The 12,500-nt window shown below is 40.6% G+C and overlaps 1 protein-coding gene and 1 non-coding gene across 2 annotated transcripts in view; both read right to left on the minus strand.

Annotated features, from left to right (window-relative positions):
* The window catches only part of LOC138968462 (S-acyl fatty acid synthase thioesterase, medium chain-like), a 48,976-nt gene that overhangs the window by 35,301 nt on the left and 1,175 nt on the right, over positions 1-12,500 (minus strand). Inside the window, exon 2 of the mRNA XM_070341037.1 lies at positions 1,176-1,319. Coding sequence (XP_070197138.1) covers positions 1,176-1,308 — 133 coding nt within the window. The 5' untranslated portion in view covers positions 1,309-1,319. The remainder of the gene's footprint in view (positions 1-1,175; positions 1,320-12,500) is intronic.
* Trnar-gcg (transfer RNA arginine (anticodon GCG)) lies at positions 5,733-5,806 on the minus strand. The gene has a single exon. It is a non-coding gene; the product is annotated as a tRNA-Arg (tRNA).

Here is a 12,500-nt window from a genome sequence, read left to right on the forward strand (position 1 = left end):
CTGAATATATAATTGGAAAATGTATATAAAATAAGGGCAGGTAGGAATTATGCACAGTGAATCAGAATGTGACCTCTTCCAGTCTCTCTCCCTTTCATTCCCTCTGTTTTCTTCATCGAGTCGTCAAGTCAGTTACGTTTTAATCTCAGGGCTGGTGCGGTGTAAACCATTGTGCCTGCAGACACTTTTGCTTCTATCTCGCTAGGGTGTGAAATCTCTTTCAAATTGTAGTCAAAGTATCCAGTTCTCACAAGTGTCTGCTGCTTGTGTCTCTTGTTGTTTTTTTCTGCTAAATTGCCATTCAATGCAACCCTCGTCGGTAAGACTTCAGATCCAATTTCTAGGACTCATGACTGCGTACAAAAGATTGGGCATGCTTTTCTCTTTTTTGACGATTTGCCTTTTCGCTTGTTGTGTTCTCAATTCTTCATCAAAGAATGTTGATGGGAAATATCTCGCTCCACTATTTTTGAAGTGACCGTCTAAAGATGGCGCCCATAAGTGATTAGTCACTTCCTGCGAGATATCACTTGGCTACGACGACTTCCTGCGATATATCAATTGATATAGGGTGCATGTTTGACCAATGGTTAGTTACAGTTTCGCCATGTGACCCGTAAAAACGCAATGAAGTTACATATTATGTCAAAGTGTTCTAATGTTATCATATCTGTGATAGAGTTACATAATGTGTCAAAGGGTTTTTACTGTTATCATTTTCTGTTGAAAATATTGTTCTGTTGTCAGCTACAACGCGACAGTCACCAATGGCGGAATTTTTTTTCTTCTATTGCTTTGTATGGTACTAAATTATATTTTCAAATAAGGCCAACAAAAAAGTTTGTTTCCGATGACAAGGCCACCACAATTAAGGATAGAAATGTCGGTTACTGTCTTGAGGGTGGGGACAACTGAGTCATCCTTGTCTTGTGACTTATTGCTAGAGGCACATGTGGCTTTTAATTGGGCGGACACCATGTGAGCCGTAATCCTGGATGTGGAAGAAGACAAACTTTTCACGTGTGTGTGTGCGTGCGTGCGTGCGTGTGTGTATGTGTGTGTGTGTTTGTGTGTAAAACAAAGGTAAAACAAAGTTTTAGAGTCGGGAGGAAACAATAGTGTCGGTCGGGGAATCGGTAACATTGATTTTTTTCTTGGTCAAGGATGACACTTACTCTCCACGTTGTCGGAGAGTAGCTTGGGCCAGGAGGTGAAAACGGAAGCCCCGCTGCCTGACCAGGGGAAGACCACGAGGCGGACTGTGGCCTTGGGCTTCTTCACGCGACACGTCAGCAGCTTTTCCGTCATTGTACACTGTCCTGTACAGGTGTGGTGTATCACAGCATTACAATACACAACATAAAACGTAAAAACATAAATAAAATATCGAGGCGCAAATAGCCAACTCATAATAATTAAGATTAGGATGATCATATCAAAGCAAATCTCTCTCTCTCTCTCGCTCCATTCATATCACATTACGTCACAAGCAGACGCGCAAGCAAACACACACATAGACACTTACACAAACACATATAAATAAAGGCACAGACACATGCATGCAACACACACACACACATTGAAATATCACCGAGAGAGAGAGAGAATTGAATTGAATTGAATTGGAATTTATTTATCGAGGGTGACAGAATAAGCAATGTATACATGCTTTTTTTTCATCCGGCCCTCACCCATTGAGGGGTAACATAATAACAAGAAGAAATAGAAGCTAAGTTAACTACAGTACAAATTACATAATTAACATAATTAACATGTCAAGCAATCAATAAGACATTTCAAGATGCATTTTGATTCTTTAGCTATGCTTAAAAATTATATAACACAAATCCAAACAACAGAGAGAGATAATGTGCAGTCTCTAAATTTATGCAAAAGTGAACGTTGCAACAAGAATTTTATATTATTCCTCTGGTGTAGCGTCGTCATTGTAATCCCCAACAGAAATGTGTAGGTCTTTGGGAGATTTGAAACCCTTTTTTTTCTCTCTTTTTTCAAAGCCACGGTGTATCTAGTTTTATCAAACACTGTTATTCAAATGGCGTCCATGAAAAAGAAAAAGGAATGTATACTTCCCCTGTTGAGACCTCACGAAGTAACCCATTAATCTTTGAGAGACTCTATTACCCAATATTGACGGACTGTGTGATGATATCTTCTGCTATGGTCTGTTGAGACAGTGATATCAAAATCGAGACCGGAGGTCGAGCTTTTGATATCACTGTCGAAACAGACCAATAGCAGAAGATATCATCACACAGTCAGTCAATGTTAGATATATTGCTAATTCTCTGGACATTGTGTATTTACTGTAAAGATTTGTCTCAGTTTTGGCTGTTCCATATCCCTCCCTCTGATTATTATTTCTTTTTGTTCACTCTTTTCTTGTACTTTTCAGTATTTCAAAATGTCTTTTCTTTCAAAAAGTCTTTAGTCACTTGCTCAACTAAATTCTGGGATCATTACATTTTCATATATATTTGTTTGTTTTTAAATTTAGTTGTTTTTGTTTTTGAAGTGGGGAAGCAATAAAGAGGTCGTCGATATCAAAACTGATATCGACGGAAATGTCGTCGATATCACTTTTGCACTGAGCTCAGTTTTGCCCAATTGACCAATGGAAATCCACGTAACATATGAAATAGCAATATAATTTTATATAAACGTGTACATCTACCGCACTTCCTGTAGGAAGCTCCGTCGCGATATAACCTTCGTGGTTGAAAACGACGTTGAACACCAAATAAAGAAAGAAAGAAAGAAAGTAGGAAGCTGAATTTACGCAACGGTAGGTGACGCGCGAACCGCAGCTTCTGATTGATGGCTGTGTTGTCGGTACACTGGCGAAATTCTGATATATGCACTCCCTCGTGGTAGAATACGCATGTCCCGCACTAGTTAAAGTGATAATGTCTAACATGAAAACTGTCTCTCATTGCCCCAAGAGCTAAACAGTTAAGGTTGGGGTTGTAATTATGTGATCACACCAAAAGAATACCTTAAAATAAACGTTTGAGCGCTGAGTCACTCAAATTGAAAACGGTGTGTTTGGAGTGGGAATCCCAGACTGTAATTCTCCCTGTAACGCCTTTTTAGCGCAAGTCATAATTTGTGTCCTACCTGTCGCCCCTGAGTATTTCATGTGCTATATAATCCTAGAGATACAGATTTGAAATTGCCAGCTACAGAGTTCGTTTTGGGTGTTTAATAGATGACAACACACACGAGGAAGGTCTTAGAATTAGTGTGTCATCGTTATATTTTTCAAATCTGAGTGCTGTGTTTTGTAGTCATTTCAAACCGTGATATAGTTCACCAACGGTCTGCGTGTTTGTTTTTATTATTCGAAGCGTTTTAGCCCTGTGTGGCACGGAATATGCATGCGTTTGCTAGACGGCAGTTGGTTTGACTTCCCCAATCCAACGGTCTTAATCTGCTTCGAGGAATGGGTATCAATGAGGACTACGTAAAATATGATGAAGAACGGAATCCGGCTCCTGAGACAGCAGAGCTGGGCGAAGCAAACCGCTCGCTGATTAAAATTCATTTAATTATTAAGAATAGTTTCGGAACAGCTTTGAGCAAATAATTGCAGGTGTTTCTAAATTACAGTACAGCGAATGTCCCTTGAACCTGTTAAAGGCACACACAGCTTCACGTAAACCATCGGACGTGCCAGCTCGGACGGACGGACACAGGTCAACCTTATGTGCAGACCCAGAGACGGTATCCATCTCCCACCCCCGTGTCACCACAGTGGCACGTAAAAGACCTCGGTCATTCTGCCATAAGTGCAGATGGCTGATACCACCTAAACACGCATACACTTGTGTATATCATCTAAAGTCGGGTTAAAACCCGGGATAATGCCCCTGATGGCTTTGCCGTGAGGGTGTAAAACTTGAATTTCTCTCTCTCACGTAAACCATCAGTTTTTGGTCACAGACACTGTCAGGCTTTTACACACAGTACAAACACCCTTTCGTTTAATCACTCACCACTTGAGAACATCCTAGGTGCCTTCCGTAAAGAGCTTTTTTTTTTTTTAAGAATTTATTTTTGCGTGGCCAGCCGGATTTACAATGAGACAAATCAGACGCCTCGTTTTGGCGCTAGACCTAACTTTTTAAAATCTAAATAATAAATTGACAGCTTGTTACACAAACATTCTTAAATCATAAAATTATTCTTTTTTCATCAAGACAAGATCAGTACAATTCGAATGTTTGAAAGTTTGAAAAAAGGGAGCCCTGAAGCACGTCACGCAAGGTCGTGCTAGCCCAAGCAGACGAATTTTCTGCATATCGCTTGCTTATTTGAAGTCAACCGCCGCCGATAAGTTCGTGTGACTCGCAGCCGTTTTTTGCGTTTTAGATTCAGAGGTACCCAATAACGTGCTATTGCAGATACAGCGAGTCGCATTGAAATCCCAAACTGACGACGACATTGTAAAACAAGTCGCGTAAGGCGAAATTACCACATTTAGTCAAGCTATCAAGTCAAGTCAAGTCAAGTCAAGTCAAGTTTTATTGTTCATTACCCAGGGGCATTATAAACAATATTCGCAAATTCAAAAATGCACAAAGTACCAAGTGAACAAAAAGAAAAATAGAAGATAAGAAAAGAAAAAATAAAATAAATATTTGGAAAACAAAAGTACACAAACAGTGAACACAAAATATTATAGTACAGAAAATGCAAACACACACACACACATTGATTCCTGGCAATGGGGGACACAAAACGAAAATACGGTTGACAAATCCCAGCACTATGAAAAATTGCTACTAATTAATTTTATAAATTCCAAGAGTTTCGTCGAACTTTACTGAATGAAACTAAACGCACTGCATTTTTATTCTCACCAAGACAGTATAGCATCGTCAGTCCCTCGCTCGTGGAAAGGTCACGCTGAGCTGCATAGCACGCTTTTTTTGTATCTCTCTTCTTTTTTTGTTTCGTCTTTACACTTGTTCCCTTGTCCTGTTGTGCTCTCGCTGCTCCAACCACCTCTGAATTTCGTTCCCCTGCCAGACTTGTCGATTTTACAGACGCTCCAGGGGGGATGTCGGGTCGCTGCGGTAGGCTACCCTCGGAAGATGACACTGCACTTCTGCTGAGTCACTTAAACGGTGTTCAGTAGTGGGTCTGTCCCGAGCTAACGGACGCAGCCCACTACCTACTATGTCCCCTACAAACGACATTGACTTTAAGTCGCGGAGCCAGACTGAGTGAGCGTCCCCTCCAGAGAGTAGACCGCCACCACGTCCCTCCGTCGACCCCCCCCCCCCCCCCAGAACGTCACACGTTGAAGACTGACAGCAGAACTACTATTCAGGGAAGGAAGGAACAGGAACACTGAGACCAAGGTCACCATGAGAGCTCCGGGCATGAAGGACCACAAGAGCAAGGACAATTTATATTTTGGATGATTAATGAGATGAGTATGATTATAATGATGCTTTGGATTTCCAATTTGGTTTGAGACTACGTCACAGGGCAGCACTCTATGCTTATTGTCATAATATATCCTGGCGTCAACCAGGCCCGAGAACTGCCGCACCTGCGGTGTTGGTCAGGTATACAGAACCTGAGCACCCTCAAAGTCGCATTCGTTAAGTGAATGACACTCGGTTGTGTGATCACAGCCTTCTCATAGGAACCACAGCACTTCCACTCTGGGTAGGAGCCGACCGTAGCCCAAAAAACCCACATGGCCCTGATGGGATTCGAACCCACGACCTCCCGGCCCGCAGCCCGATGCGCTAACCACTGCGCCACGGGGGCCGGTATCTCTCTTCTTTTTAACTTTAATTCCCTTAGCTTGTTTTTAATCCAAATATAACATATGTATATGATTTTTGGAATCAAAACATAATCAAGAATAAGATGACATTATTTTTGGATCGTTTTATACAAAAATGATTTTGATTACAATTTTTCAGATTTTTAATGACCAAGCTCATTAATTAATTTTTAAGCTTCCAAGCTGAAATGCAATACCAAAGTCCGGTCTGAGTCGAAGATTGCTTGACTAAAGTTTCAATCAATTTGATTGAAAAATGAGGGCGTGAAAGTGCCGCCTCAACTTTCACAAAAAGCCGGATATGACGTCATCAGTGATATTTATCCCAAAAAAAGAAAAAATGGTCCGAGGATATTATACCCAGGAACTCTCATGTGAAGTTTCAATAAGATCGGTCCAGTAGTTGTTTTGGAATCGTTCTACACACACACACACACACACACACACACACACACACACACACACACACACACACACACACACAGACACCACAATCCTCGTCTCGATTCCCCGTCTATGTTAAAACATTTAGTCAAAACTTGACTAAATGTAAACAAGTCGCGTACGGCGAAATTACTACATTTAGTCAAGCTGTGGAACTCACAGAATGAAACTGAACACTCTGCATTTTTTCACAATGACCGTAGTCCGCCGCTTGTGCATAACGGAGTGAAACTGACGAGCCTGTTCAGCGCGGTAGTGGTTTCGCTGTGCTGCATAGCATGCTTTTTTGTACCTCTCTTCGTTTTAACTTTCTGAGCGTGTTTATAATCCAAACATATCATATCTATATGTTTTTGGAATCAGGAACCGACAAGGAATAAGATGAAATTGTTTTTAAATCGATTTCGGAAATTTAATTTTAATCATAATTTTTATATTTTTAATTTTCAGAGCTTGTTTTTAATCCAAATATAACATATTTATATGTTTTTTGAATCAGGAAATGATGTAGAATAAGATGAACGTAATTTGGATCGTTTTATATAAAAAAATGTATTACAATTTTCAGATTTTTAATGACCAAAGTCATTAATTAATGTAGTAAGCCACCAAGCTGAAATGCAATACCGAAGTCCGGCCTTCTTCGAAGATTGCTTTACAAAAATTTCAATCAATTAGATTGACAAATGAGGGTGTGACAGTGCCGCCTCAACTTTTACAAAAAGCCGGATATGACGTCATCAAAAGTATATATCGAAAACAAGAAGAGCAAACGCTCGATCGAGTCACTTTCGCAGTTCTGAATATTATATGAGGCATCAGACAGGAAGAAATTGCTATTCACAACACAATGAGTCACGTTCACATAAAATTTGAGCCCGGTCACTTTTATAGTTTCCGAGAAAAGCCCAACGTTAAGTTGTGTGTTGCCGAACAGAAAAGGCTAGTTATCTCCCTTGTTTTTCTGATAACGTTCGTAAAAGGCTACAGATGTAAATACTTTGATGTGAAGAATAATCCTACAAAGTTTCAATCACATCCGATGAACTTTGTCAAAGATATAAAATGTCTAATTTTTCCTTTGACGCTGACCTGTGACCTTGAAAAAGGTCAAAGGTCAACGAAACCATCGTTAAAGTGTAGAGGTCATTGGAGGTCACGACTAAACAAAATATGAGCCCGATCGCTTTGATAGTTTCCGAGAAAAGTCCAACGTTAAGGTGGTGTCTACGGACGGCCGGCCGGACGGCCGGCCGGACAGACTAACACTGACCGATTACATAGAGTCACTTTTTCTCAAGTGACTCAAAAAGAAAAAAACTTCAGGGGATATCATACCCAGGAACTCTCATGTAAAATTTCATAAAGATCGGTCCAGTAGTTTACTCTGAATCGCTCTACACACACACACACACACGCACAGACAGACAGACAGACAGACAGACACACACACACACACACATACACACACACCACGACCCTCGTCTCGATTCCCCCTCTACGTTAAAACATTTAGTCAAAACTTGACTAAATGTAACAAGTCGCGTAAGGCGAAAATACAACATTTAGTCAAGTAGCTGTCGAACTCACATATTTATATGTTTTTGGAATCAGAAAATGATGGAGAATAAGATGAACGTAAATTTGGATTGTTTTATAAATTTTTATTTTTTTTTACAATTTTCAGATTTTTAATGACCAAAGTCATTAATTAATTTTTAAGCCACCAAGCTGAAATGCAATACCAAAGTCCGGGCTTCGTCGAAGATTACTTGACCAAAATTTCAACCAATTTGGTTGAAAAATGAGGGCGTGACAGTGCCGCCTCAACTTTTACGAAAAGCCGGATATGACGTCATCAAAGACATTTATCAAAAAAATGAAAAAAACGTTCGGGGAATTCATACCCAGGAACTCTCATGTCAAATTTCATAAAGATCGGTCCAGTAGTTTAGTCTGAATCGCTCTACACACACAGACACACGCACATACACCACGACCCTCGTCTCGATTCCCCCCTCTACGTTAAAACATTTAGTCAAAACTTGACTAAATGTAAAAAGGAAAGTGGATCACACGGGTACGGTACACGATGGCTCAGGGGATAAATAAACCACGAAAACTGGTTTGTGGTTTGCGCGAGCTAAACAGCCATTTACATGAACTGTGTCATTGAATGCTATTAAACGCTTTCTTTATTTCTTAATTTCTTTATTTGGTGTTTTACGTCGTTTTCAACCACGAAGGTTATATCGCGACGGGGGAATGGGGGAGATGGGATAGAGCCACTTGTCAATTGTTTCTTGTTCACAAAAGTACTAATTAAAAATTTGCTCCAGGGGCTTGCAACGTAGTACAATATATTACCTTACTGGGAGAATGCAAGTTTCCAGTACAAAGGACTTAAAGCCATATGTACTCGATGACTATACACGTTAATTGCTTTACCAACAGCTGGAGACAGACTAAATTAAGTTCCCTGCAAAATATTGTGGTCTAGGACCCCTTAAATGTTGAGATATTTGAATTTTCATTTTGATCTGGATCGTCCTATTTATAGATTTGGCAACACATGTAACGTTGATGCAAGGGAGAGAACACCGCGGCTTTGTTGACATCCTCACTTTTTCAGAGGCTAGAACAAGCTGTAATGCATGTATTATGGTCCGCGCATGGTGACGTATCGTCATTATATGGTCTTATGTTTGACATCGATTGTGGGCAAACTACACTTTGTAAACACGGGAGTGCGTTAGTATGCCTTTAACATTTCTTACCTATTGCTTGACTAAAATCTTTACAAAAATTTACTATATTCTATACAAGAAACACTTTACAAGGGAAAAAGGAGAAACAGAATCCGTTAGTCGCCTCTTAATTACGACATGCTGGGGAGCATCGGGTAAATTCTTTCTCGTCCCAACCACTATGGGACTCCCCCTAACCCGCGGGGGGTTATTAAACGCGATTGCAAGTGTGTTCCATAAAGTTAGAACTGATTTTTTTCATGAGAAGATTTAAATCGTTCTGTGAACTATTTGAGACAGACTGGGTCAAAATCGTCAGAAAGCTTTTTTAAATGATGCCTTAGGTGTACTATCTTTAAATTTTATTTTCGCCAGTATACTATGACTTGCTGAGCTATACCCGAAGAGAGAGAGAGAGAGAGAGAGAGAGAGAGAGAGAGAGAGAGAGAGAGAGAGAGAGAGAGAGAGAGAGAGAGAGAGAGACAATGACAATGACAATAACAAATCTGTATTTTTCAAGGGTAACAAGAATGAGCAATAGATATATGCTTTTTTTGCATCTGGCCCTCGCCCTAAAGAGGAACTAATCTACTTTTGTTTACAACTTCTATAAAAAAAGAGAGAGGGAGAGAGAGGAAGAGATTGATTGATTGATTGATTGAATTTTATTTTTCGAGGGTAACAGAATAAGCAATGTATATGTCACGGTAGAACTAGCGATCTGGTAGGATCGGCTATCGTACCGGTACAATTGCCGATCGGACTTTGTCCCGGTACAACTGCCGATCCGAGTTTCTACCAGCTTATTTTGGTAGAACACCCGATTTTCATTGTAAAAACATTGATCGACAGTTGTACCGGGACAAAGTCCGATCGGCAATTGTACCGGTATGATAGCCGATCCTACCAGTACAACTGCCGATCGGACTTTGTCCCGGTACAACTGTCGATCAATGTTTCAACAAATGTTCAGCTGTTCAGCGTATGAGAATAGTTTACGACGAGCTAAAATGTCTTGTCACTGTCAACAAATGTTCAGCCGTTCAGCGTATGAGAATAGTTCACGACGAGCTAAAATGTCTTGTCACTGTCAAAAGAAAGCGCATACTTGACTTTTCACTTCTGCAAATGACAACGATGGAAGAGGAACAGAAGAGGAAGTTTTACGAACTGTATGACGAATATGTTGCGCGGTTATCTGAAAAGAACCGCCTTACATTTAGTATTGACCAAGCAAAGTACCAGAACATTCTCTCAGCTCTTAGTTTGGAGAAGGGTGAGCGCTGTGAACTTGGTGGCCATTTCAAAGCATGGTGCCATAAGACTTTTAAACTCCATAAAATCGGCAGCCAGAGCGTGTTGTCCAGTGGTTTGCAAAGAAGACCTCTACGACACCATTAAACGGTTAGTCTGTGTGTGTGTGTGTGTGTGTGTGTGTGTGTGTGTGTGTGTGTGTGTGTGTGTGTGTGTGTGTGTGTGATAAGGGGAATGCTTTTATATTGGGATAATAAAGGATTTAGATTTTGTTGCAAATGGTGAAATTTGACTGAATGCCCCTCTAAGTACCACTTGGTCAAAATAATTCATCTTTCTAATTTTGTATCCTTACTCAAGATTCATATCCATAATACCATCATAATAGTTCCACTTCACATATGTGACGGTACAACCAGCGATCTGGTAGGATCGACTATCGTACCGGTACAAATGAAACATTAATCGACAGTTGTACCGGGACAAAGTCCGATCGGCAGTTGTACTGTTAGGATCGGCTATCGTACCGGTACAATTGCCGATCGGACTTTGTCCCGGTACAACTGCCGATCCGAGTTTCTACCAGCCTATTTTGGTAGAACACCCGATTTTCATTGTAAAAACATTGATCGGCAGTTGTACCGGGACAAAGTCCGATCGGCAATTGTACCGGTACGATAGCCGATCCTACCAGATCGCTGGTTCTACCGTGACTATACATGCTTTTTTTCATCCGGCCCTCGCCCATTGAGGGTAACTCGATTAATAACAATAAGAAATAGAAGTTAAGTTAACTGCAATACAATTTACATAAGTAACATGTCAAACAATTAAAAAGACATTTCAATATGTATTCAATCAATCAATCAATCAATCAATGACGCTTATATCGCGCATATTCCGTGGGTACAGTTCTAGGCGCTCTGCAGTGATGCCGTGTGAGATGAAATTTTATACGGCCAGTAGATTGCAGCCATTTCGGCGCATATTTACCTTTCACGGCCTATTATTCCAAGTCACACGGGTATAGGTAGACAATTATTAACTGTGCCTAAGCAATTTTGCCAGGAAAGACCCTTTTGTCAATCGTGGGATCTTTAACGTGCACACCCAATGTAGTGTACACGGGGGGAGGGTTCGGACACCGAAGAGAGTCTGCACACAGAGTTGACTCTGAAATAAATTTCCGCCGAACCTGGGATCGAACTCACGCTGACAGCGGCCAACTGAATACAAATCAAGCGCGCTACCAACTGAGCTATATCCCCGCAATCAATGATGAAATATTATCAAAGATTTATTTACTTAAGAGAAACATCATGTAAAGTTCTTTGAATGATGTTTCCTTGACTTGCATTTTAATTATATCAGGAATGGAGTTCCACAATAGTGCACAAGAATAAGAAAGATTTGACTTATAAAGGTCAATTCTAGGGGTTGGGGTAATTAATTTGTTTAGTTTTCTTGAATTATTTAGTTTAAAATTTGAGGCAATGAGTGTAGGTGCATTCCCTGACATAATTCTATGCATCATCATTATGACATAATTCTAAATCATCATCAGAGAGAGAGAGAGAGAGAGAGAGAGAGAGAGAGAGAGAGAGAGAGAGAGAGAGAGAGAGAGAGAGCAGGTGCTTTATTAAAACCATCCCTCGCTCGTTAGAGGGACTAATCTACTGATTATAAGTCATATATATATATATATGTTAAACAAAGTCAAGAAAAACAAGTCGCGTAAGGCGAAAATACAACATTTAGTCAAGTAGCTGTCGAACTCACAGAATGAAACTGAACGCAATGCCATTTTTCAGCAAGACCGTATACTCGTAGCATCGTCAGTCCACCGCTCATGGCAAAGGCAGTGAAATTGACAAGAAGAGCGGGGTAGTAGTTGCGCTAAGAAGGATAGCACGCTTTTCTGTACCTCTCTTTGTTGGCTCACGAAGTGTAGCCTATGCGATCGTAACTTTGTCTGTCTGTGCGTGCGTGCGTATGTGCGTATGTGCGTGCGTGCGTGTGTATGTCTGTGGTAGAAACTTTAACATTTCGTCATTTGAAGACGTCACATTATGGCGTAAGAGGGTTAGACGTCACGCGAAGGAATGTCTCGGTCATTGTTATTTTGAGCGGGCCGAGACTATTTGGCAGTCGTGTCTGTAAGTAGGCTACATGCAGACAGACAGATCTAGATCTAGTGTCTCTCTTTCTTGCACAGTGTCACCAATGCTTAC

Source organism: Littorina saxatilis, linkage group LG6, assembly GCF_037325665.1.
Source record: "Littorina saxatilis isolate snail1 linkage group LG6, US_GU_Lsax_2.0, whole genome shotgun sequence".
Taxonomy (NCBI): Eukaryota; Metazoa; Mollusca; class Gastropoda; order Littorinimorpha; family Littorinidae; genus Littorina; species Littorina saxatilis.